The sequence below is a fragment of the Brachycentrus maculatus genome, unplaced genomic scaffold (assembly GCF_059751285.1).
Source record: "Brachycentrus maculatus isolate JH-2025_06_01 unplaced genomic scaffold, ASM5975128v1 h1tg000589l, whole genome shotgun sequence".
In the NCBI taxonomy this organism is placed as follows: domain Eukaryota; kingdom Metazoa; phylum Arthropoda; class Insecta; order Trichoptera; family Brachycentridae; genus Brachycentrus; species Brachycentrus maculatus.
In genome coordinates this window covers 578817-599940 of record NW_028281329.1, presented here as the reverse complement: position 1 = coordinate 599940, position 21124 = coordinate 578817, and the positions used below count along the sequence as shown (strand labels likewise).

General features: G+C 34.0%; 4 protein-coding genes across 4 annotated transcripts; 1 reads left to right on the top strand and 3 right to left on the bottom strand.

Annotated features, from left to right (window-relative positions):
• Positions 1-23: 23 nt before the first annotated feature.
• On the bottom strand, positions 24-3372 carry LOC148301221 (glucose-induced degradation protein 4 homolog). Its single transcript, XM_088273622.1, has 4 exons — positions 3179-3372; positions 2732-2899; positions 2117-2349; positions 24-667 (listed from the first exon to the last, which is right to left on the bottom strand). Exons 1-4 carry the CDS (start codon positions 3323-3325, stop codon positions 604-606), a joined length of 612 nt encoding a protein of 203 aa, XP_088129748.1. The 5' UTR covers positions 3326-3372; the 3' UTR covers positions 24-603.
• A 1115-nt stretch (positions 3373-4487) lies between these two features.
• On the bottom strand, positions 4488-8724 carry TrpRS-m (Tryptophanyl-tRNA synthetase, mitochondrial). Its single transcript, XM_088273560.1, has 7 exons — positions 8579-8724; positions 8291-8476; positions 8055-8209; positions 7563-7792; positions 6126-6277; positions 5920-6038; positions 4488-4794 (listed from the first exon to the last, which is right to left on the bottom strand). The coding sequence occupies exons 1-7, from the start codon at positions 8663-8665 to the stop codon at positions 4566-4568; spliced, it is 1158 nt and encodes a 385-aa protein (XP_088129686.1). The 5' UTR covers positions 8666-8724; the 3' UTR covers positions 4488-4565.
• A 639-nt stretch (positions 8725-9363) lies between these two features.
• Positions 9364-15821, top strand: Pkn (serine/threonine-protein kinase N). The gene is made up of 3 exons (XM_088273558.1): positions 9364-9506; positions 9615-10977; positions 13749-15821. Exons 2-3 carry the CDS (start codon positions 9686-9688, stop codon positions 15559-15561), a joined length of 3105 nt encoding a protein of 1034 aa, XP_088129684.1. The 5' UTR covers positions 9364-9506; positions 9615-9685; the 3' UTR covers positions 15562-15821.
• Positions 15822-15960: 139 nt separating this feature from the next.
• Positions 15961-20775, bottom strand: LOC148301218 (protein Cryzl2-like). Its single transcript, XM_088273559.1, has 6 exons — positions 20464-20775; positions 20219-20344; positions 18455-18665; positions 17450-17535; positions 16867-17048; positions 15961-16547 (listed from the first exon to the last, which is right to left on the bottom strand). The coding sequence occupies exons 1-6, from the start codon at positions 20650-20652 to the stop codon at positions 16130-16132; spliced, it is 1212 nt and encodes a 403-aa protein (XP_088129685.1). The 5' UTR covers positions 20653-20775; the 3' UTR covers positions 15961-16129.
• Positions 20776-21124: the final 349 nt, after the last annotated feature.

Sequence of the window (21124 nt, the reverse complement as noted above, 5' to 3'; positions counted from 1 at the left end):
AATAAACAATACAAAAACAATTATTAAAGAATTTATGCTCACAGCGCTTTTATTACAAAATTATGTTCATCAGAATCGAACAATAAAATAATTTTTCAAAATTTTACAAATCATTTTATTCCAACATGGTAATATTATAAGAGATACAAGATATGCAATACAAAGCTACAAGTCCAACATATTGCTTCACGTTATAACATGGCTCAAATAAGTAAAATTAAATACATATGCGTACAAACGAATTTCAGTTAAAAATGTAAAAATATCAAATAAATAATATATCACTAGATTTGACAAAAAGACTATTATTGAACAATATAACGCTATTACAAGTACATTTAATTGCAGTCTACAAAATACAACTGATTTGTAAATTTATAAATAGAAGTAGAATCTTTTCAAAATAATCTTAAATTGCACAATGCACACATATACAGAAATATATTTAAACTTGACGTTTTCAGTCTAATGATTTCATTGAATTGCATCAAACGAATTGATTTAGATATTTCTCTCGTAGTATTTCATAAGAGGCAATGTTTAACCACAAAATGTAGGGATGGTGAAACATAAAGGGAGCAGGCCGAGTCGAGGGAAACATTTTCATCTGAATTCGTAGATTTGGATACTATGTTCGGGGACGTGACTCAAATTCAGGGACTGGTACCTGGAAAATAATACATGTCAATCATATTAAACAACAATTCACTCAGTTGCAACTTAAATTTCGGCATTGGTGACCTCCAATGTGATACAAAACTTAAGGTTAAATGTTACTTGTAAACCAGTGTCTCTGAAAGATTCCATGAAATGCCGAGAACTGCAACTCCGTGTGGAATATATAATTATTAATTTGTGCTATATTAATAAGAAACAGTCTTACAAAATCATGTCACACAGAAGACTCTATTTACTGTGATTGATTATCTGGAATTCATTGTATTTCGAAAATGACTGAAAAGTAGGTTCCAAAATATGAAAAAAAAATATTAGAGCATGTTTTTATAAAATTTAAACACGTGAACGATGAATTACTATCGTCATATCTTCATGATGCTATTCAACATTTTTATCATTATTTTAGGTTTCAGTTTGATTTTCACGCATTATATAGCGGAACAATGGTAATTATTTGTAACAAAAAATATTTACCATTTTGTCTCAGTAAATCTAAAGTCCGCTGTATTAAATATTTATATTTTACCACTAATAATAATTTTACATAATTCATATAGTGCCATTTTATGTAAAATACAATTAAGGACAGAATATTTGGTTCTTTATAACCTATAATTCTTTTTGAAAACTGATGAATTTTGTCATTAGGATTGTTACGTTACGGTCATTCGTAATCTGAGATTTCACTGTAATTAAAAGGTATGTAAATGATTGAATAAATGCCAATTTGCAATAGTAACTAATATGTACATACTCCATTCATTTGTTTACATCATAATATTATATACCAATTGCCTAAATTATATATATTTTTTAAGAAATAGTGTTTTTTTTATACTACAGTTGACACTGCATAGATTATAGCTCCCACATTAATTCTACACCATTGCATGGCTGATCAAAAATAGACTTTGAGACTGATATTTGATTGATATTCAATATTTGCTGATATCAAAATCAATCTACTTATTTTGTAGGTACATTTATTAAAGACTGATTATTATTTTTTATTAAGACTGTAATCTTGAAAAGGAGATAAAGAATGTTAAATTAAAATTGAAGCAAATTACAAAAAAAAGAAATTACACAAAAGCAAATGAATTTTATAAACCTTCATCTAAAATTTTATACTAACCAAAACTCAATTATAAGAATATAAACTTACATTTCTTACATATCCTTTTGTAAGCCACAAAATGCAATTTTACAGAAGTATTTAAATATATTTTGTGCGGTACATATGTATGGAGTTGGCCGAGATTTTGATTAGATTTTTTGTTAGTTGAAACTAAGAAATAGATGTTTTTTGTGGTTTTTTTAAATGAAATATATACAGAATACATAAAAAATGTTTATAGCTTGTGCGATCTCTATCGCAGCCCCAAACTAATGAAACAATATAATAAAAACATAAAATGCATTCAAAGTGATTTCTTACCATTCTGAGCTTCTGTGGTAATAATACCCTTCAATGGTAGCAGCAGATTTTTGGAAACAAATGTAATAGAAGCCAGCAAATGACGCTCCGTTAATATCCTTTATTGTGTGATCGGGAACTAAGAAGTGTTCCTTCCATCTCATGAAAACAAAATCTGTAGATGCTAGAGCCTCGTAGTCAAATGTGTCGGAGTTGAAGGTTTTTACGTACTGGCAAAATGAAGTGAATTTACTCTGAAAAATAGAAGAAAATCAGCTAGATTTAAAAAGGGTTTATGGAATATGTATACATATACACATACACACATGCACATATGCATATATACATATAACACATAAACTGCGGTTTGATGAAATGTTAAACTTCGTCAAACTGAGGAAAAAATAATGCAACTTTGATAAATGAAAATAACACGTTTAAACTACATTGAACGCAAATTGATAGCTTTTAATAGACTTTTTAAATCGAAAGAGAACGCAAATTGATAGCTTTTAATAGACTTTTTAAATCGAAAGAGATTAAATATAACACATAAATAAAGTTTTTTTTTAAAAAATAATTGATCATGAGTTTGAAAAGAGAATTGAGTACAATTATATGTTTTGTCTTTCTCACCCAATGTTTCTTGTCAACATCTTCATCTGCGTCCCATTTTCTGGTCAAAAATGGATATTTAGCTGATATTATTTCTCCATCAAAAAATGTAGTGAGCGTAGGAAATTCTTCTGTCAAACCTTTTATTTTCAAATACCCACAGAGATAGGAGTTTTCTTCATCTACATGCTGAAATAAATCAAAACCAAAACAACGATCAGTGAAGCATGGATACAAATAGATTTGCGCAATTCAATCCGAAATTTTCACTCATACTCTATACAGATACAATAGATACTGAGCTTTGACATCTTGAGAACAGTCATAGCAACATGTAATCGAAGTAATGTAAATGCGCAATAAATATTATTTCTAATTATAACTTGAGATTTTCTCTGCAAATAGTTAAGACGCGTAATTCGGAACAAAGAAATTTTAAGTAACAGTCTCTACATTGATAATACTAACCTGCAAAACAACTTCTACTTCGTAGGAATTCCCTTTAGATTTTTGATGGCCCTGAAACTTCGATCCATTATAAAGCAAGGACTTGGTTACACCTGGTTGTTTGGAGTTTGCTGGCGGCGGAGGTGTTATGTCGACTTTTACTGGCATTCTTGTCCCATTCAAAATGATGCCTGAAAGTGACAGCCTGCAAAAGTGACGGAAGGGGGAATCGACAATATGGCGTTCTGTACAAAAAAATGGTATGTAGTATTAAAGCATAGACAATTATTATTTACAATATGCTCACAAATATAAATCAAATATGGTAGGTAGGTCCTTATTCATACGTTTACAAAATCGAGTAAGATGTCCTGCGAATAACGTCCAATCTGAAATAAACTTTATTGATAAATAAGCACCTACTGTCAAGATAATTTTTTTTATCATAACTTTGATAAATTTAGACTCATAATTTTTTTGAAGTTACTTGATTTTGTAAATTTGAAACACTAACCAAAACCTACTTAAAGCAGACTTCAGCATTAGTTTATCCTACGGTGCAGAGGGGAAAGGGGAGTTAGAAACTTCAAATGTTGCGACTGGGACTGAATTCAACTACCTATTTGTTCAAATCAATATATATATATATATATAAATATATATATATTTATATAAATATACTGAAATGACGGTTTTCACTACTGAAACACATTTATTTTTTTCATTATTTCCACCATAATATTTTCCCCAATTCATTCACAGTGAAGCGCCCTTGACATAGTAATTTACGAAAATGGCGCTATATAAGTTATCCAAATTTATTGTTATGTGACCATTCCAGATAACATACTTTACGTGATAGGTATGTTTTAAAAAAAATACATATTCTCGGATATAATAAGGAACGGTTATAATGAGCAAATTCAGTCGGTCCCTTCATCCTCGTTATAACGAGTTCGATTGTATATATAAATCCTATTCAAATATTTCTCAGGCCATAAATCACTCAAATGTTTTCCTCGTACTCATGTACTTTATGGTATTAATATTTCCTGACTGCATATAAGGTATATAAATGCAATGCGAGCGAGATGTCAAACTGAAATATTCCTACAGGCAAAGATGGACCAAGCAGACATTTACCAGGTTATTTATGGCAACCAGTAAAACATGGAAAACACGACAACCACTGACCAAAACTCCTTTAGTCCATATCTCAAAATATCACATTAAGTAGTACCTTGTTTTCATCATTGGATGTTTACAACAAAAAAAAACATTTACAATATTGCAAGCCAAGTAGTTGATTTAAAGGAAGAAAAAACATCGATATTCTAAATCTATTTATTATAAATAAGTTATATAAATAACACCTAATATTTAAAATTAAATTATTTATAAATTGTCCTTATTTTATAATTGAAGATATTTGTTGTTTCCGCTCGCTGAGCTGTGGTATTCCTAAACCAACTTTATCACAAACTTCTCTGAAGGTTTTGTCTGCTGTTTTATTTGCTTTAATTGCACCATTATTTAAAACATCGATAATATATTGCGGTTGAGACAAGTAGTCATTAATTTTTGATCTAATTGGTTTTAAACGTGCACAAACTGTTTCAGCCACCAAATACTTATATCTGAAAAAAAGTTAAATGAATGAGAAAAAAATTAAGGTTTTAGTGAGTGGGATTTATGTTAAAAAAATTATTGTACTGGACTTGACTCCAGGGTTGGGTTTCTTTACAAAATTTAACACTTTAACAACGAAATGAAGATAATTTTTAATATTCTGCTATTCAGTAAAAAACCAAAATTTAAAAAAAACAGTGAATCAAACTTTCTACTAATACTTCTTTTTTTACCCTTATCCGCACTCAATGGTGCAAAGGGCACAGCATCATATAAATGCAGTGTTATATTCTTCTCTAACACATGAAGGAAAGATGATCAGTCCTCCGCTTTAAGTACTAGTCCAGGGTAATATTGAATAAATATTAGAGTGAAAAATCACTTATTTTTATTTGAACCCGGGACCTCCAGAACGGTAGCTGAGCGTGCTGACCATTACACTACGGAGGCAGACTACTAATACATATTTCATAAAAAATGCCAGTCTTTTATCTTCCCTATAAAGATTAAGATACAGGTTTAGGACATCACAGGGCTTACAGCCCGATATTAGCTGGTTCACAAGATCACTTTATACACTGTGTAACATTCACCATACTAATCATTATTAAAAAATAAATTATAAACTAATATGTATTCCATGTGACAAGAAACAAACTATGTGCAAGTTTGAAGGAAACAAGCCCTGTAAATGTCTAAACTTCCACATTTCCTTCTCAAAAAAGTGGGGACTGACCAGAGCGTTTCGTCATCATGTAACATTTGCGGCGAGCATCCGACTTCGGATGGAGTACTCGGAACGAGCGGCGAGCAGCTCGGCTCGCTGTACTGACTATACAAATGCTCGCATCGTAACGTGTTACGTTATGACGAAATGACTCCGGTTAGTCCCCACCTTTAAAACACCATGGTAACAAGTCCTTGAGGATTTAATTCAGTATTTGTTCATAAAGAGTTGTATGCACTGATAGCATTCTTAACATTTTGTCCTGTTTATCTGTTAATACACTTCTGCACATTCAGTGTTGCATCCTCTTGTTCCTACATCCAGTATTATCAATTCGTTTAGAAATACCATCATTATGAATATTTCGATATCGATGATATAATATGTGGACAAAATATATACTTACTTGCCAGTGGTAACACCAAATACTTCTTCAACAATTTCTTCAGGAATTTTATCCGTCATCATACAATGAATATCTATCATATTTGATATACCTGGTCTAGTTTCTGGATCATAGGTAACCTAAAAAAAGATTAACAATAATGCCCAATGATCATATCAATAGAATTAAAAGTAATTACAATAATGACATCCAATATGAAAACATACTTCTGGATTAAAGTCGGTGACTGCTTTTCTAAACTTCTTAGTTATTTGTTCGTCTGAATCTGTTAACAGAATTCGTGACTTTGGATCGGGTTCTGATTTTGACATCTTTTTTAGGGGTTCTCTTAAACTCTTAATACGGCTACCAGGCTGATCTACATACAGAAAAAAACATTAAATCAAAGTGTCGGGTTGTGCTCCCGTGGTTAGTGTCGTGGACTCTTTAAGTCAGAGTTTCTCAGTTCGAACCCACTCTACAACAATTTGATACCTATTTCTAATAATGAGCCGCTTAGGCTCACAGAAATGAAATTGAAATAATGTGTAAAAAATAAAAACACAAATATTTATCTTTTTTTTTTTAAATATACCTTTCAGCTTCATAGGGCCACATTGAAAGAAGGCAAGTTTTTGGGGCATACATAAAATAACAGTGTTATAAAAAGATTAGAGTAACATATATTTTTTTTAAGTTATCAATTTTTTTGTTAGGCATTGTTGATTGCAATTCTGAACAAAGGTTTTACAAACCCGATTGAAAGTTTTTACATAATATTTTATATATTCATATCAACTAGAATAATCAGATAAGGTTACAGGCGTGGGGGGAACCTGTGGCTTTAAGGTCGTATGCGGCCTTTTGGCTATTCTGATATATGACTTGTGACAATTAAAAAAAAAACTAAATACCTTTGTTTATAAAATTAATTTATATATTAAATTTAAAATTTAGCTTCTATATGTTTGTGTCTGCAAAACTCGAAAAGTAGTTGATGGATTGACTTGAAATTTTTACCAATGCAGCCTAAATGTTGAATCAGATAAATTAATGAGGCCTTTACAAATGAAAAGATCCCCACCTCACTGGGTTGAATAACCAAGAGGTTGTTGGTGATTTTTTAATGGGAAGAAACTTTTCGTATTAAAAGTGGGGTCTGTACATTTGGCAGCACTGGACTTTAGTGTTGCAATTGCCAGCAAGCTGATCTGATTTTTTTTACGTCTCTCCAGTAGTATTTATTTATTTGATTCAAGTTTTGGACATTTCTTGGTGGAACTGCATTTTATATAATAAAACAATTATCAGACTGATCCTATGATGTCATCAATGACGAAATTCGGTCAATGGTCAAATAAAATAAAAGTAGAAAAAAGTGTATAGTCGTTGCATTATATTTATTGATTTGTTATTAATTAAACTTTTAATAATTTAACTATGTTTTTTTGCAGTATTTCTATTTTTATTTTATTTTATTCCTTGTTATTTTTTTGTTTGTTATGTTTGTATAATACCATATGTAATTGTTAACAAAATATGGTGGAGTAAGTATTACACCCACTGCTTAGTCAAGCCAGAATAAACTTTAATGTGAATTTAAAAAAAAATGTTCATTGACTTTTCAATTTCCTGTACGTATAAATATATATTTCTTTATTTACCCCCAAGCAATGCAACAGGATGGGGAAACGTTTTCCCAAACTTGTGGTTGAATGTCTTGACTATTTGCTGTGCCATTTGCAAATGCTGTAATTGATCTTCTCCAACCGGGACATGAGTAGCTTTATATAAAAGAATATCGGCAGCTTGAAGCACAGGATACATGAATAGGCCTAGAGGAATGTCCTTCATGAATTCTGACTTTTCTTTGAATTGCGGTAGATGTGCTAACCTTGAAATAAAAATTCAAATTAAATTTATATATCTTTTATCCACATACATTTCTACCACGGATAAACCCAAAGTATAGAGGCTTCAAAGGTAATTTGTTTGAAAAAACTTATTTTTGTAAATACTGATATAGATGACGAAAATAAAAAGACAGGGTGATCCAAAAGCACAGAAAAAAATCAGTATATGTGTAAGATATACAATCTATGCAAATGATACCAGAAATTAAACAGAATCAGTTTAGTAAGTAGATAAATTAAAACCTTGACATGGTTGAAAAGCAGCCCAGGATCCAACAAAGCTCCGCATGTCGTGTGACACTTGATTGTAAAAAGAGGGTAGACTTGTTGGGATCGATACCGCAAGCAAGGAGAGTGGCAGTCATTTCCAAAATATTACTACGCAATGTTTCAGGTTCCTTCAACAATGGAAATAAGTTTATAACACGAATTTTGAACTGTAAAAGACACAAACTCATTGAAGTAAATCAAGCAATTACATGAGGAAGTGTAATAGAATGCAGATCAACCACAGAGACTATCACATCTTCTCCACTGTTTTGCAACTCAACCCATTTCTTGATAGCTCCTAAATAATTTCCAATGTGCACTGAGCCAGTTGGTTGAATTCCGGACAGTATTCGTGTAGGCCATTTAAAATCTTTAGAATCCGACTTGTCTTCACCCTAGATAAAAATAAACTTATTGAATAAAACTTAAAAATGAAAATTATTTATGTAATGGATTTTTTTACATCAAATACATCATTAATCAGGAAAAATATTTACTATTTGTGAAAAATGGCGAGAACTTGAAATTATACGTTCTAAAGCATTTTTTGATAATATTTTACGCCAAATTACGGGTAAAATCATTGCTAATTGAAGTAGTTACTGTAATTTTTCTACACTTATTTGAATATCGTGTGACAGATCCATATGAATATTTTTGACATTAGAACCATAGAAATAAAAGGCAAAGGCTGTTCATCTTTAGATTTTACATTAAAAAAACGTATAAGTACTTGCTTTTATATGTATTAATATAAAAATGAGTACTAATATGTACTCGAAGGTTAGAAAACTAATAAAGTAAATAATAAAAAATAGATACTTTATTTCTACTCAAATGAAAAATGATAAGCAAGAAAAACCTTCAGAACTATAATGGCGCTTCAAGAGATGCGTAAATAATAAATTTACAAAAAAGAATATGAAATTTCCAAAACAAAATATTTCTCATTTTTTTATATTTTCGTATTCTTTGATATTTTAGATAATGAATGAATGGAAGATATTTAAAAATATGTAATTTATAATTTAAAAAAACGCTACAATCTACTGAGACTAGTATTGCTATTTATATAAAACATCTCAGCGTTGAAAGTTTTAAGTGTATGTATTCAATTTATTTGTAGAAGTCAGTAATAAACATGAAACGGTGAGTTTGTTTATGTTGGAAGTGTTTGATATTGTAATATATATACTTATACACCTACGGTTCATGTTTTCAATCCTGAGCGTTTGCTTGACGTTTTATAACCGAATTCTTGTTCGCTCCAGTGATATATTCTGCAATCACAGTATAAGCTCTTGCTATTTTTAAACTTGTTACATCCTACAACATTTTTTTATAGATTCATTACTTTTGAATTCGTAAGCACTTCTAACTGACAGCTAACGCAGTATTTGTCTATGGCCGACATAGGTAGTGCTGGTTAGTAATTTGGTTTTAATTTAGGTTCTTTGCCCATAATTATAGTGCTTTAACTGAGTCATCATGTTTTAAAATAGTGGTTTTACATATTTGGTTTATTTTTAACAGGTTCCAAGGCTGATGTGTCGAAAAAATGATATGATTTGAGTCCGTTGACGGTCGACTCCTCGGTCACAACTATGGCAGACCCGGGCTATTATCAAGGTGATTACATTAGACACCCAGTGCTCTACGAATTAGGGCACAAATACGGCGTTCAAACGGAGTCGGTTCCGGAACTCGCTTTGCCAGCCAAATTGGAAGAGTTGAAGGAGTTAATTCGTCGCGAAATTCGCAAGGAATTGAAAATAAAGGAGGGCGCGGAAAAGCTTCGAGAAGTCGCCACTGACAGACGTTCTCTATCGGACGTCGCCAGTATCGTCAAGAAAGCTAACATAAAACTTAAAGAACTCAACTCGGAGTTGCAGGAATTAGAGTCCCAGATCATTCTTTCTAGAGGGCAGACGGGTCCTCAGTCCCTGCTGAACATATCGTACGACGACGATGTCATCCTCTCGTCCAGCGCGGAGCAGGCGCAGCACCATCTCGGGGACGCCAAGTTTTCCGACAGAAGGCTGGTCTCCCTGGAGAAACAACTCAACATCGAGTTGAAAGTAAAACAGGGAGCCGAGAACATGATCCAGAGCATAAGCGGGGGTCACCAGTCCAGGGACAAGAAGCTGCTCGCCGAGGCGCATCAGATGCTGAAAGACTCCAGGGTCAAGATCGAGTACCTGAAGCTCAGGATTCTCAAGCTGAGACAGGGCCGACAGAAGGACGGATCCAACGAGCACGTGGCCGGCTCCAACGGGGAGAGCCGCGAGGGAGGGGAGTCCTCGCTCGACGAGAGGATCGCCGAGCTGCGCAACCGGCTGCGGATAGAGACCGCCGTGGTGGAGGGCTCCAAGAACGCAATCCGGCTGCTGCAGAGCACCAAGGCGCCCGACAAGAAGGCGCTGCAAGAGGCGCAGGCGAGCCTCACCGAGTCCAGCCAGAAGCTGGACCTGCTGCGGCGCTCGCTGGACCAGCGGCGGCTGGAGCTGCCACCTCGCAGCCCCGTGGCGCGCGAGGTGAGCTGGGAGCTGCAAGCGAGCCCGCACGCCGGCTACACGAGCCTGGGCGCCGGGCGCGCGGAGGGCCCGGCGCCGGCGCCGCCCGCTCAGGCCGTGCAGGTCACGGGGCAGCTGGAGGTGCGCCTCATGGGCTGCCAAGCGCTGCTGGAGGACGTGCCGGGCCGCGCGCGCAAGGACCACGGCGCCAGCCCCTCCGACCTGCGCTCCTTCGTCAAGGGGGTCACTATCCGCAACTCCATCAAGTCCTACTCCATCAAGGAAGAGACCAGCAATGAAATCATGGCCGTCCTCAAGCTGGACAATCACACCGTGGCCCAAACCAGCTGGAAGCCTTGTTCACAGCAGGCTTGGGATCAAAGGTGACAATTTTTCTCTTATTAAACAACACTCAATATCTTAAAGTGGATATGTCCACAGTGTGAACAACCAACCTATTTTTAGAGACTGTTTGCTTACATTTGCGTAGTATGATTACAAATCGCTCACTCCTTTCAAGAACGTCATAAATCGAAAAACTTGATTTTTCAGGAGAACGTTTTTAAAGCTTAAAAATGTAACACAATGTATTAAAAATAAATATCAAGCCACTTATTGAACTTTTTACTTTACAACACATCTTTTTAGGTAAAACCTGAAGGTTTTTTCTCCATTTGAAAAATATTTAGTATATTTAAAAAAATAATTAAACTATACCTTTTCTTCAAAATGAAAAAACAACATTTTCTGCCCTGTAGCGGGTAAATATTTAGTTAAAAATATGCCTCTTTTGCTGGGATTGTGATGCGAAAACATGCACAACTGAAAATTGGCGATTTTTGATTTATGACGTTCTTGAAAGGAGTGAGCGAAATGTGATGTGATCTGGCCTTCTATCCTCTCTACTAACTTACCTTACTAGAGATTTTACTTTGTAAGTAGACTTTAGATGGAATTTAGTAGAAATCATATCATTGGACTGTACATCGTAAGATTTCATGACTCGAGTCTCTTGTCACATAATAACGGAACTGAAAATAACATATTTCACAACTCCCAATAAGATGGAATAAGTCTTAGAGTTGTTGCTAAATATAATTCCATTTTGTTTTTATAAAGTCTCTATTACACTCAAAGAAAATATTAACAGATTATGAGTTCAAGGATTGGCGAAAAGAAAAACTAATTGCGTAATTGCATTATTAATAATAATAATTTTTTTATTTCAACTCAATGTAAGAACTTTATTATTTATTTTACATACTGTAACCTTGTGATTGTTGAAAAAGATATTGTAGCTGTCTCCTCTTGAAGCTACTACACAGGAAGATACAAAATGGATTAAATTGGATAATTGTCCCTAGCGATACATGTTTAGAAACAATTTGTCGGATGACTATTTGCTTACCTATGTATACATTTGTTTTAAGAGTGAAATACTTCTTCCTTTCATCCAAATGTAATGGTCTATGAGTTACTCCATTAGAATTATGAATAATCGTGTGTTAACATATCGTTAACTCTAAAATCCCTGTTATTTAAACCTTTTAGCCTGAATAAAATACCCGTTATTAAACTTAAAGTTTAATTTACTTTTAAAACCACATTTATATGACATTTCAAACTTCTTAAGTGTGTTTTGCCAGTTTATAGAACATTGAAAGCTTTTAATATGCATATTAAGTCAAAATTGCATATTTTCAAGTTGACGTTTTTTGCCATCCAGTACATCCACGATATTAAAACTATCCACTTCACTATGGTATTTATTTGCATAATGATTTTGTTAATACTTGAAGATCAAATTAAATTTTATGATGCGTAACATGTTTAATATTGCAATAAAAAATATATTAAATAAAAACACCACATTTGGGTGTGGTATTTTTGTGTCGCTGGAAATTGAATCCAGGTTACCATAGGTGGTAGCTGAGTACGCTTACCCTTGTGCTTTTGAGCTGTATGATAGTTAAATACTCTATACCGTATTCTCTGTCTCCAAACGGTTGAAAACTATGAATTTTTTTATAATTATGGTTTTCAGATAAATAAAAATGATGAAAAAACTTATATTAAAATATTAAATAGTTTATATGTTAGTGTGGTTAAACCTTATATCAAAAACCATCTACATACTAGGTTTAAAGGTAAACATGTGTCAGGGATTGTCAATTTCCCAAGTTAAATAGAGAACTATGTTATTCCATGGCATCAAACAAAAGTATGTTTTTTCCACCTTACCGACCAATTCCTATTGGATCTTCAAGAAAAAGTTATTTAAATGAATCATATCTTATCATTTTAATTAACTTGGTGTAGGTATATCTAAATGTAATAATAAAATAAATACATATTACTATAGATAACCTCCATTTCATATCAATTTAGATTTATTTTTGGAAGAGGAGAGCCAATATTATTTAACTAATAAATGTCACCAATCCTTATCAGGTATTCTAAAATAGTTGATGATATCATTGAGAAATGTCATATCTTCACCACGCTGAATGCTTTTTTCCTAAACCTTTGAATTAAATATTTCAATATACTTTTATTTTAGTTGTTATAATTACAAAACACTTAGTTATTTCTTATAGCTTTGATTTTTAAAAAATCCTGAAGGTAATCAGTTGATGCCGGATAGTTGTATGATGTATGAGTTATTGGGCAAATATATAGAGGTGATATACATCAAGATAATATTACATGTGTACATTTCATGATTTGACTTATAAATAAACAACTCTAAACTAAAAACTAATAAACGTTTGGTAAAAATGCCTTTGAGGTAGCACTTTGCATATATGGTCTATAAATCATTCTTCTAACCCTTATCCGCACCTAATGGTGCATCGAATTGACGCAGTGTTGTTTGGATTGTTACTTACATGAAGGCCAGGTGATCACTCCTGCACTTCAGGGACCAGTCCAGGGTAATATTAAATAAATATTAGAGTCTAAAATCACTAATAATTATATTCAACCCCCCTGGCAATCAAACCCGGGATCTCTAGCACAGTAGCTAAACACTCTAACCATTACACAACGGAGGCGGACAAATTATTCAATATATTATTATTAACGAAGGATAAATAAGAAGAAAGAAAGTGCTTTGATTCCACATGCAACATATTTAATATTTTTATTGTTACAGATTTTCAATCGAACTGGACAAATCGCGTGAAGTGGAAATCGGAATTCACTGGAAGGACTGGAGAGGACTGTGCGCAGTAAAATTTTTACGTTTAGAAGAATTTATCGATGATATTCGTCATGGAATGGCATTACAGCTAGAACCGCAAGGTTTGCTTTTTGCCGAGATCAAATTCATCAACCCCATGATATCCAGAAAACCTAAACTTCAGAGGCAGAGGAAAATATTCAAGCAGCAAGTGAAGAATATTCCTCGGGCAAATCAGATGAATATCAATGTTGCGACTTGGGGTCGTTTGCTCAAAAGGTCTTCCCCTTCTATACAAAATATATCTAACGCTCACATGCCTCCCGCTTCTCAGCTCAGCTTTGAAAATATTCACGTTGACAATAAACAGGAATCCCCAGAAAACCCCGACACTACGATCGGTGGCCTCGCTGGAGTCCGGCCACTCGGTGTTCCCACCCCTCCTGTACCCCCACCTAAATCTGCTCAAACTCCTAAGCCAAATATCAGTAATCTTCGAATGGAGAAGGAATTACAAGTTGCGTTGAAAGAATTCGACTTCCTCAATGTGGAAGACTGGCGAGACAATAACGCTACTATTATCCATAGCTCAACCGGCGTCTCCTCTATGACGTCTACACCCATCGTGGAATACCCTCCGTCCCCTTCTCCAAAATCTTTCGACTTCCCGATTGTGGAAGAACTTGTAGAAACAACCACCATTACCAAATCCGTAATTCCCAGTGTGGTACCCGAATTTAGGGACAAATCTTACGACTCTCAAAAACAATCCCAGTCTGAGTCTATGAGTATGGACAGTTTTAAATTTTTAAGTGTCCTCGGTCGCGGACACTTTGGCAAAGTCATACTAGCCCAGTACAAAACCACCGGAGAATATTTTGCCATTAAAGCTCTTAAAAAAGGTGATATAATCGCCCGCGACGAAGTCGATTCTCTGTTGTCTGAAAAACGCATTTTTGAAGTTGCAAATGCGATACGCCATCCCTTCCTCGTAAATCTGTTTGCATGTTTCCAAACAGATGCTCATGTGTGCTTTGTAATGGAGTACGCAGCGGGCGGCGACCTCATGATGCACATCCACTCGGATGTTTTTAGTGAACCTCGAGCAGTTTTCTATGCTGCGTGCGTCGTATTAGGGTTGCAGTATTTGCATGAGAATAATATCATATATCGAGACTTGAAACTTGATAACTTGTTATTGGACACAGAGGGTTACGTAAAGATCGCCGACTTTGGTCTGTGCAAGGAAGGCATGGGATGGGGGGATAGAACGGGAACCTTCTGCGGGACCCCGGAGTTTCTGGCGCCGGAAGTGCTGACAGAGACCTCCTACACTCGGGCCGTGGACTGGTGGGGCTTGGGTGTTCTCATATTTGAGATGTTAGTGGGAGAGTCCCCGTTCCCTGGAGACGACGAAGGGGAGGTGTTTGACTCGATTGTGAATGACGAAGTGCGCTACCCGCGCATGCTGTCGCTAGAGTCCATCGCCCTGATGCGTCGGCTGCTGCGGAAGAACCCCGAACGGCGGCTAGGATCGAGCGAGCGCGACGCGGAAGATGTGAAGAAGCAGGCCTTCTTCCGTAACATAGCGTGGGACCAGCTGTTGCTGAGGAACATCAAGCCGCCCTTCGTGCCAAACATCTCGTCGCTGGAGGACGTGTCTAACTTCGACAGCGAGTTTACGTCGGAGCGTGCGGTGCTCACGCCGCCCAAGGAGCCGCGCGTGCTGTCGGCGCAGGATCACCGCCTGTTCGGGGGCTTCTCTTACATGGCGGACTGGTGCTAGCCTCCCCTCCCCTTCCTTTGTGCCTTCACCCCCTTGAAGTCTGAACTTTCCGGGCTTTGCTCGAGCCTTATAGCTTGTGAGTGGTATTTACGCTAGTATTAAGCTACTGTTGTTATTCTATATGTTAAGCGCAGCTAATATGCGATAAATTAAGCCGAATGTTATCAACGGAGATTTAAATATTGCGGGTAAATTTGTAACACGAGCTACATTTTACCAATTTTGAAATTTTAGAACAATATTTTTAATAAAATATAATGAATATTTACAGTTATACAAATTGTGATTTTAATAAATTCTGGCAACGATGCCTGTAAAAGTGTTTTTATTATAAATTATGATTTAAATATTGTAGTGTGTAGGCTTTAAAAACGTAGTTATAAATAATTATTCATAAAATTTTTGAAACAATTTATATTAGATAGGATATACATATATATTATTATACAATATGAAGCGATAAGTTCAAATCAATATTTATTCTACATTTTTAATAACATTTGCAGACATGGATGTATGAAATGAGTTGATTTTATATACTAAAACATTATTCACTTATACATATCTATTAGTTTTTTATTTTTATCAAAACTTTACCCGTGCACATTTTTCCCTTAATGAATTCTATAGCATCATTGACATCCTCGAGTTGGAAGGTCTTGCTGATGTGTGCTGTGATCAGTTCCTCTTCATAATACTCTAATATCTGGCTCACTAAACCATAAAACTCTTCCCGATTTGTATCTCGATAATTAAATATATTTACAGTCTTATATTTTTCTCTAACTTCTTGTGACATTTCTGCTTTTGTTTCTTCTGTTTTCTTTTTATCTTTTTTCTTCTTATTTTCTTCATTATCACTGTCTTCTTCATTTACTTCTGCTTTTTTTCCATCTTCCGAGTTTACTTCTGATTTTTTTTCACCTTCAGACCTTTTCTTAATTCGATATGTTCCGAGTACCACTCCACTCGATGGATCTTTGATGCTGGAAAAAGTAAAAGAAAAAAAATGACATTACAGATACAATAATACACAGAATACTGGTACTTGAACAATATAGGGATAATGTCTTATGGAATTGGCAATGTGCCCTATATAAAATTATTATAAATTTGACACACTTTAAATCATTTTAAAGTATAAAATCCATAAATATTGTCTTTTGTTTTGGTGTTTTGTGTTATGAGCAGAGAAAAGGTAACATTCCATCTGTGAGTGGTTTACGTCTGAATTGAAAAGGTACAGTAGGTTGCTGAAGTTTTTTTTTTTTTTTTACTAATAAGGTACATATAGTAAAATGTTACCATTTAAAAACTGTGTTAATAATGGGTCCCCCGACAGCATCGTAAATAAGACCGACACCCTTGTCATCAGTTGCCTTCATAATTTCCTTCAAGTTTCGTTTAGGATCATTCTTAAATGCGGCAAATGCTCCTCGATCACGGAGTAAACTAGCTTCTCCATCCGTATCCGCAACTGCTATTACCTGAAACCATATAGATTTCATAATTTCACTTCAGAATTTCATTTAAGAATCAGACTTCATTCTGTAATAGATTAATTTACTCATATTCACTAGTATATATTGCCAACGATCAAAACTGTCATTTATCGCTGTGGTTCCACATTTTATTATTCATCATAATTAAATAAGGCATATTTTAAAATCTCATTAAAGTCCACGATTGTTGATGGATTTACTTTCGGCATTCAATGCTGATAAGATGTAGAAATTATAATTAATAAATGTAAAAATTATAACCAAATATTATTATTTTTAATTGTAACAGCTGCCTATTTTATGAATTTTGTTTGGTTTTTGTCATTTGGAAATCAAAATACAGCCAAATTAAATTATCAAAAAAATAAGTACATATAGCTATATACCTTTGCTTTAAATATTGTGGTAGCCACTTCTACTGCAGCTAGACCATAGCCCCCTGCTCCTGCCACTATTAGTATAATGTCTCCTTCTAAAAACAATCAATAATGGCTAATGGTAAGAACTGAATGCGCTTTTTTTAATGTAAAAAATTAATTTATTTTTGATTTCATGAATACACCATGTTTCAGGAGGAGATCACAAAAATTCAGGATAGGGATACATAACCTTATGAAAAATACCATGCATTTGTGTTTTTAGCTGTAGAATTGAACCTTTATTATACATAAGACCAAAATGAAAACCTATCATGAATGGCTAAGTGAAAAATAAAACAACAATATACGAGTATATGTATATACCATTTGGTGCGGATAAGGGTATTTTAATTTTGAAACTTATGTCTCAAAATATAAATTGTCAATTTAATTCAAATAAAATAATATTCCTTTACGATTTAAGTTACAATTGCCAAAGTATGTAAAATTATAATATTTCACAACTTTCTTCCCCTCATCTGCACCATCCCAGAATGTGGGGTAATTGGGGTCAATCCATTTATTCCTAGTCTTGTCATATTCAAAGTAACAGGATTGAATGATTATAAAATACAATCCATAAATTAAAGAGGTACTTGCGAGTGTTTTTGCCTAGAATTTTCACTCATGAATTACATGAAATTATAATAAATATAAACATAAAGAGTAAATCCACTCACAAGTAGGCATAGGCTATGAAACTTATAAAGTTGAAGCCTGAGTAGGGACATGATAAACGTTGTTGTATAAGCTGTAGCTAGATTTCAGAGTCACTTGGACGTTAGGTAAAAAAAAGAGGTACTAATGCACTGCATTACACTGATGGAAAATTGGAGAGTAAGACTAGGGTGATCAGTCTCGTTTTTTCTTAATAAAGAAAATTGAAATATCAATATTGGCGACAATTTCCCAAACCGCAGCGGTGTTCCGGTTTGTAATATTTTTGTCATCCTCAGATACTGTTATAGTTACCATTTAAATTTGAAAAGTGGGTGAACGCAAGTAGCGCGGTGGAGTGTCCACAGACTACGGCTGCAGCATCAGGGTAGGGAATCTCAGGGTGCAGCTCCCACACGTTACTGGCCCTCACTATGGCTTCTGTGGCGAGGCCTCCATTACCAGTCTGCTTCATACCCACTACACGCTGGCCAACACTCAAGCTGGAATCGCAACCTTCACCCACCTGAGTATTTGAAAAAAAATGCCAATAAGGTGAAATTAAAGACAGATTTTGTTACATAGACTCGGTATTTATCTTATTAACCGCTTGTACAAACATGTGTAAATACATACATTTTGGTATGAGTATCATTTTTTGTTTGGTCAACTATTATTTAAAATAGTAATCAAATGTGATTTAATTTGGTATCTATTTTGGATAGTAAGTAAGTAAAATTCTTCCTTTATTTTTTTTTACAAAAATGTTAGTAATATAAGTATAAAACCACTCACCGAGATTCTTATGTGTATCAGTTTCGAGACGTACCCGTCTCTTTGTCGGGACAATCACTACAACAGCATGCAAACAATACTACACATCATATGCTATGGTGGTGATGTGTAGTATTATTTGCGTGCTGTTGTAGTGATTGTCCTGAAGAAGAGACGGGTATGTCTCGAAACCGGTAGACAAAAAATTTTTAGCGAGTGGTTATATAATAATATTACTAACATTTCTGTAAACAAATATAAAAGTAAAAATGACTAACCCCAATATGATTATGGGAACCTAGGGTTAAAAACATAATAACACAAAATAAGCTATATATTCAATAAAAAATGGTGATTTTATTTCAGTTAGTCATTTTTAACTGTAAAAGTACAGCATAACAATCAATGGGGCTCTGAAACACCTTTTGGTTGTGTGTTACCAGTTGTGGTATTGTGTGAATATCTTTGTCTCCATGGACTGTACTTTTACTGGTACATTGTATTTACGTAAGTGGTGCATTATATTTACACCATATGTGTGACATAGATGGGTAGATGCCCTACTGTGAAACTGGCATTGCAGGTTCCATTTTTGTCAAATGTAAAATGAATTCACATATTTTTAGTTATTTTTAATTTGTATGGGTGTTGGTGATTTATTTTCCATATCTACCTTCCTTATCATTACTATCCAAGCTTCTAAAATATAGGTGAATTGCTTATATTTTTTTAAAGCATTGCTCTCTCATATTGCAATGATTTTTCAATTAAATGCTTCGTTTTTTATTTACTTATTTTTTATTCAAGTACAATTAATTCAAATTATATTATCTTGAACTAAGCCTGCGAATTCCCTTCCTAAACATAAGCAGTATGCTTCGTTAGAGGAATCTTGTTACTTAAATATTGCATTGTAAGGTTTTGTTATATCTTACATTATATTAAATACAATAAATATGAATTAAATTACTAAAATAATAAACTAGAGTCAGGATAATTGGCGGGTATGTATGAAAAGGTGCATAAGACTGCTTGCAAAGATAGATTGGTGTGGCGTTCTATTCTAATGACGGTTAGTTATGAATAAAAATATCAAATTGGGATGGTGAAATTGCAGTAAATAATTTTAATCACTGTTTTCTTTCATGTACAGAAATATTTGAGATCTTTTCATAAATACAACTATTTCCATACTATTTTTGCAGGCCCATTATTAAAAATATGAATCGAGTTGTGATAGAGTGGGCTCGAACCTAGGGACTCTGTGAGTTGCACTATCCACGAGACAACAACCCAACTCTTTACCTCTATAATTTCTCCAGATAGCTCATATCCTGGAATGAATGGCAATTCCTTATCACCGTCATTAGATTGCTCCAAATATTTTACATCATTGATGTTTAAGCTGCAGTAGTTCACTTCAACTCGCACCTGTTACATTCAAAACATGATTAAATATTATTTATTAAATTATTCCTAGAGTCAAGGTTGCTGCAAACAATATTTTCTAATAAGACAAAATGTTATCGAATATCACAAATAATAATTACCTGCCCAGGTCCTAAAGGTAATCGTGGGAAATTGTCAATCAATAAAGGCTTTCCATATTCTTTGAGATATGCAGCTTTAAAAGTCGAATTTAACCTAAATTTAATAACTTGCGGCGAAAATGAAAATTTATTGAAGACAGCTCTAGATACAGTGTCGCGAAATTTAAATAATACCATGGATCGTGCCATATTTATTGCGTAATAATTTCATATGAGTTGGTAGTCAAACTTTGAATACATAATGCCTTTTCAAAAACATTTCTTACCCTATTTTTATATTTTCGTCAGTCTTTCACTGACATAAACTACCATAGATTTTACTGACAGACTGATTTTATTGCCAGTTTAAAAACATTTTTTAAAAATAATAATAAGCAATGTAATAAGTTCCTATTTAACAGTATTAATTTACAAATCGCTCGCTCCTTTCAAGAACGTCATAAATCAAAAAACTCGATTTTTCAGGAGAACGTTTTTAAAGTTTAAAAATATTACACAATGTATTAAAAATAAATATCAAGCCACTTATTGAACTTTTTACTGTGCAACAGATCTTTTTAGGTAAAACCTGAGGGTTTTTTCTCCATTCGAAAAATATTTAGTATATTTAAAAAAATACTTAAACAATACCTTTTCTTCAAATGCAAAAACAACACTTTCT

What these genes read in the sequence shown, in the direction of transcription:
- LOC148301221 (XM_088273622.1), bottom strand. Translation starts at nt 3,325, where the DNA reads ATGCCAGTAAAAGTCGACATAACACCTCCGCCGCCAGCAAACTCCAAA. An exon ending in AAGTAGAAGTTGTTTTGCAG is followed by an intron (nt 2,900 to 3,178) that starts GTTAGTATTATC and finishes GATTTATTTCAG; the next exon opens with CATGTAGATGAAGAAAACTC. An exon ending in TACCACAGAAGCTCAGAATG is followed by an intron (nt 668 to 2,116) that starts GTAAGAAATCAC and finishes ATTATTTTCCAG; the next exon opens with GTACCAGTCCCTGAATTTGA.
- TrpRS-m (XM_088273560.1), bottom strand. Translation starts at nt 8,665, where the DNA reads ATGATTTTACCCGTAATTTGGCGTAAAATATTATCAAAAAATGCTTTA. An exon ending in CTCGCCATTTTTCACAAATA is followed by an intron (nt 8,477 to 8,578) that starts GTAAATATTTTT and finishes ATTTTTATCTAG; the next exon opens with GGTGAAGACAAGTCGGATTC. An exon ending in ATTCTATTACACTTCCTCAT is followed by an intron (nt 8,210 to 8,290) that starts GTAATTGCTTGA and finishes CCATTGTTGAAG; the next exon opens with GAACCTGAAACATTGCGTAG.
- Pkn (XM_088273558.1), top strand. Translation starts at nt 9,686, where the DNA reads ATGGCAGACCCGGGCTATTATCAAGGTGATTACATTAGACACCCAGTG. An exon ending in CAGCAGGCTTGGGATCAAAG is followed by an intron (nt 10,978 to 13,748) that starts GTGACAATTTTT and finishes TTATTGTTACAG; the next exon opens with ATTTTCAATCGAACTGGACA.
- LOC148301218 (XM_088273559.1), bottom strand. Translation starts at nt 20,652, where the DNA reads ATGGCACGATCCATGGTATTATTTAAATTTCGCGACACTGTATCTAGA. An exon ending in TACCTTTAGGACCTGGGCAG is followed by an intron (nt 20,345 to 20,463) that starts GTAATTATTATT and finishes TGAATGTAACAG; the next exon opens with GTGCGAGTTGAAGTGAACTA. An exon ending in CCACAATATTTAAAGCAAAG is followed by an intron (nt 17,049 to 17,449) that starts GTATATAGCTAT and finishes ATATGGTTTCAG; the next exon opens with GTAATAGCAGTTGCGGATAC.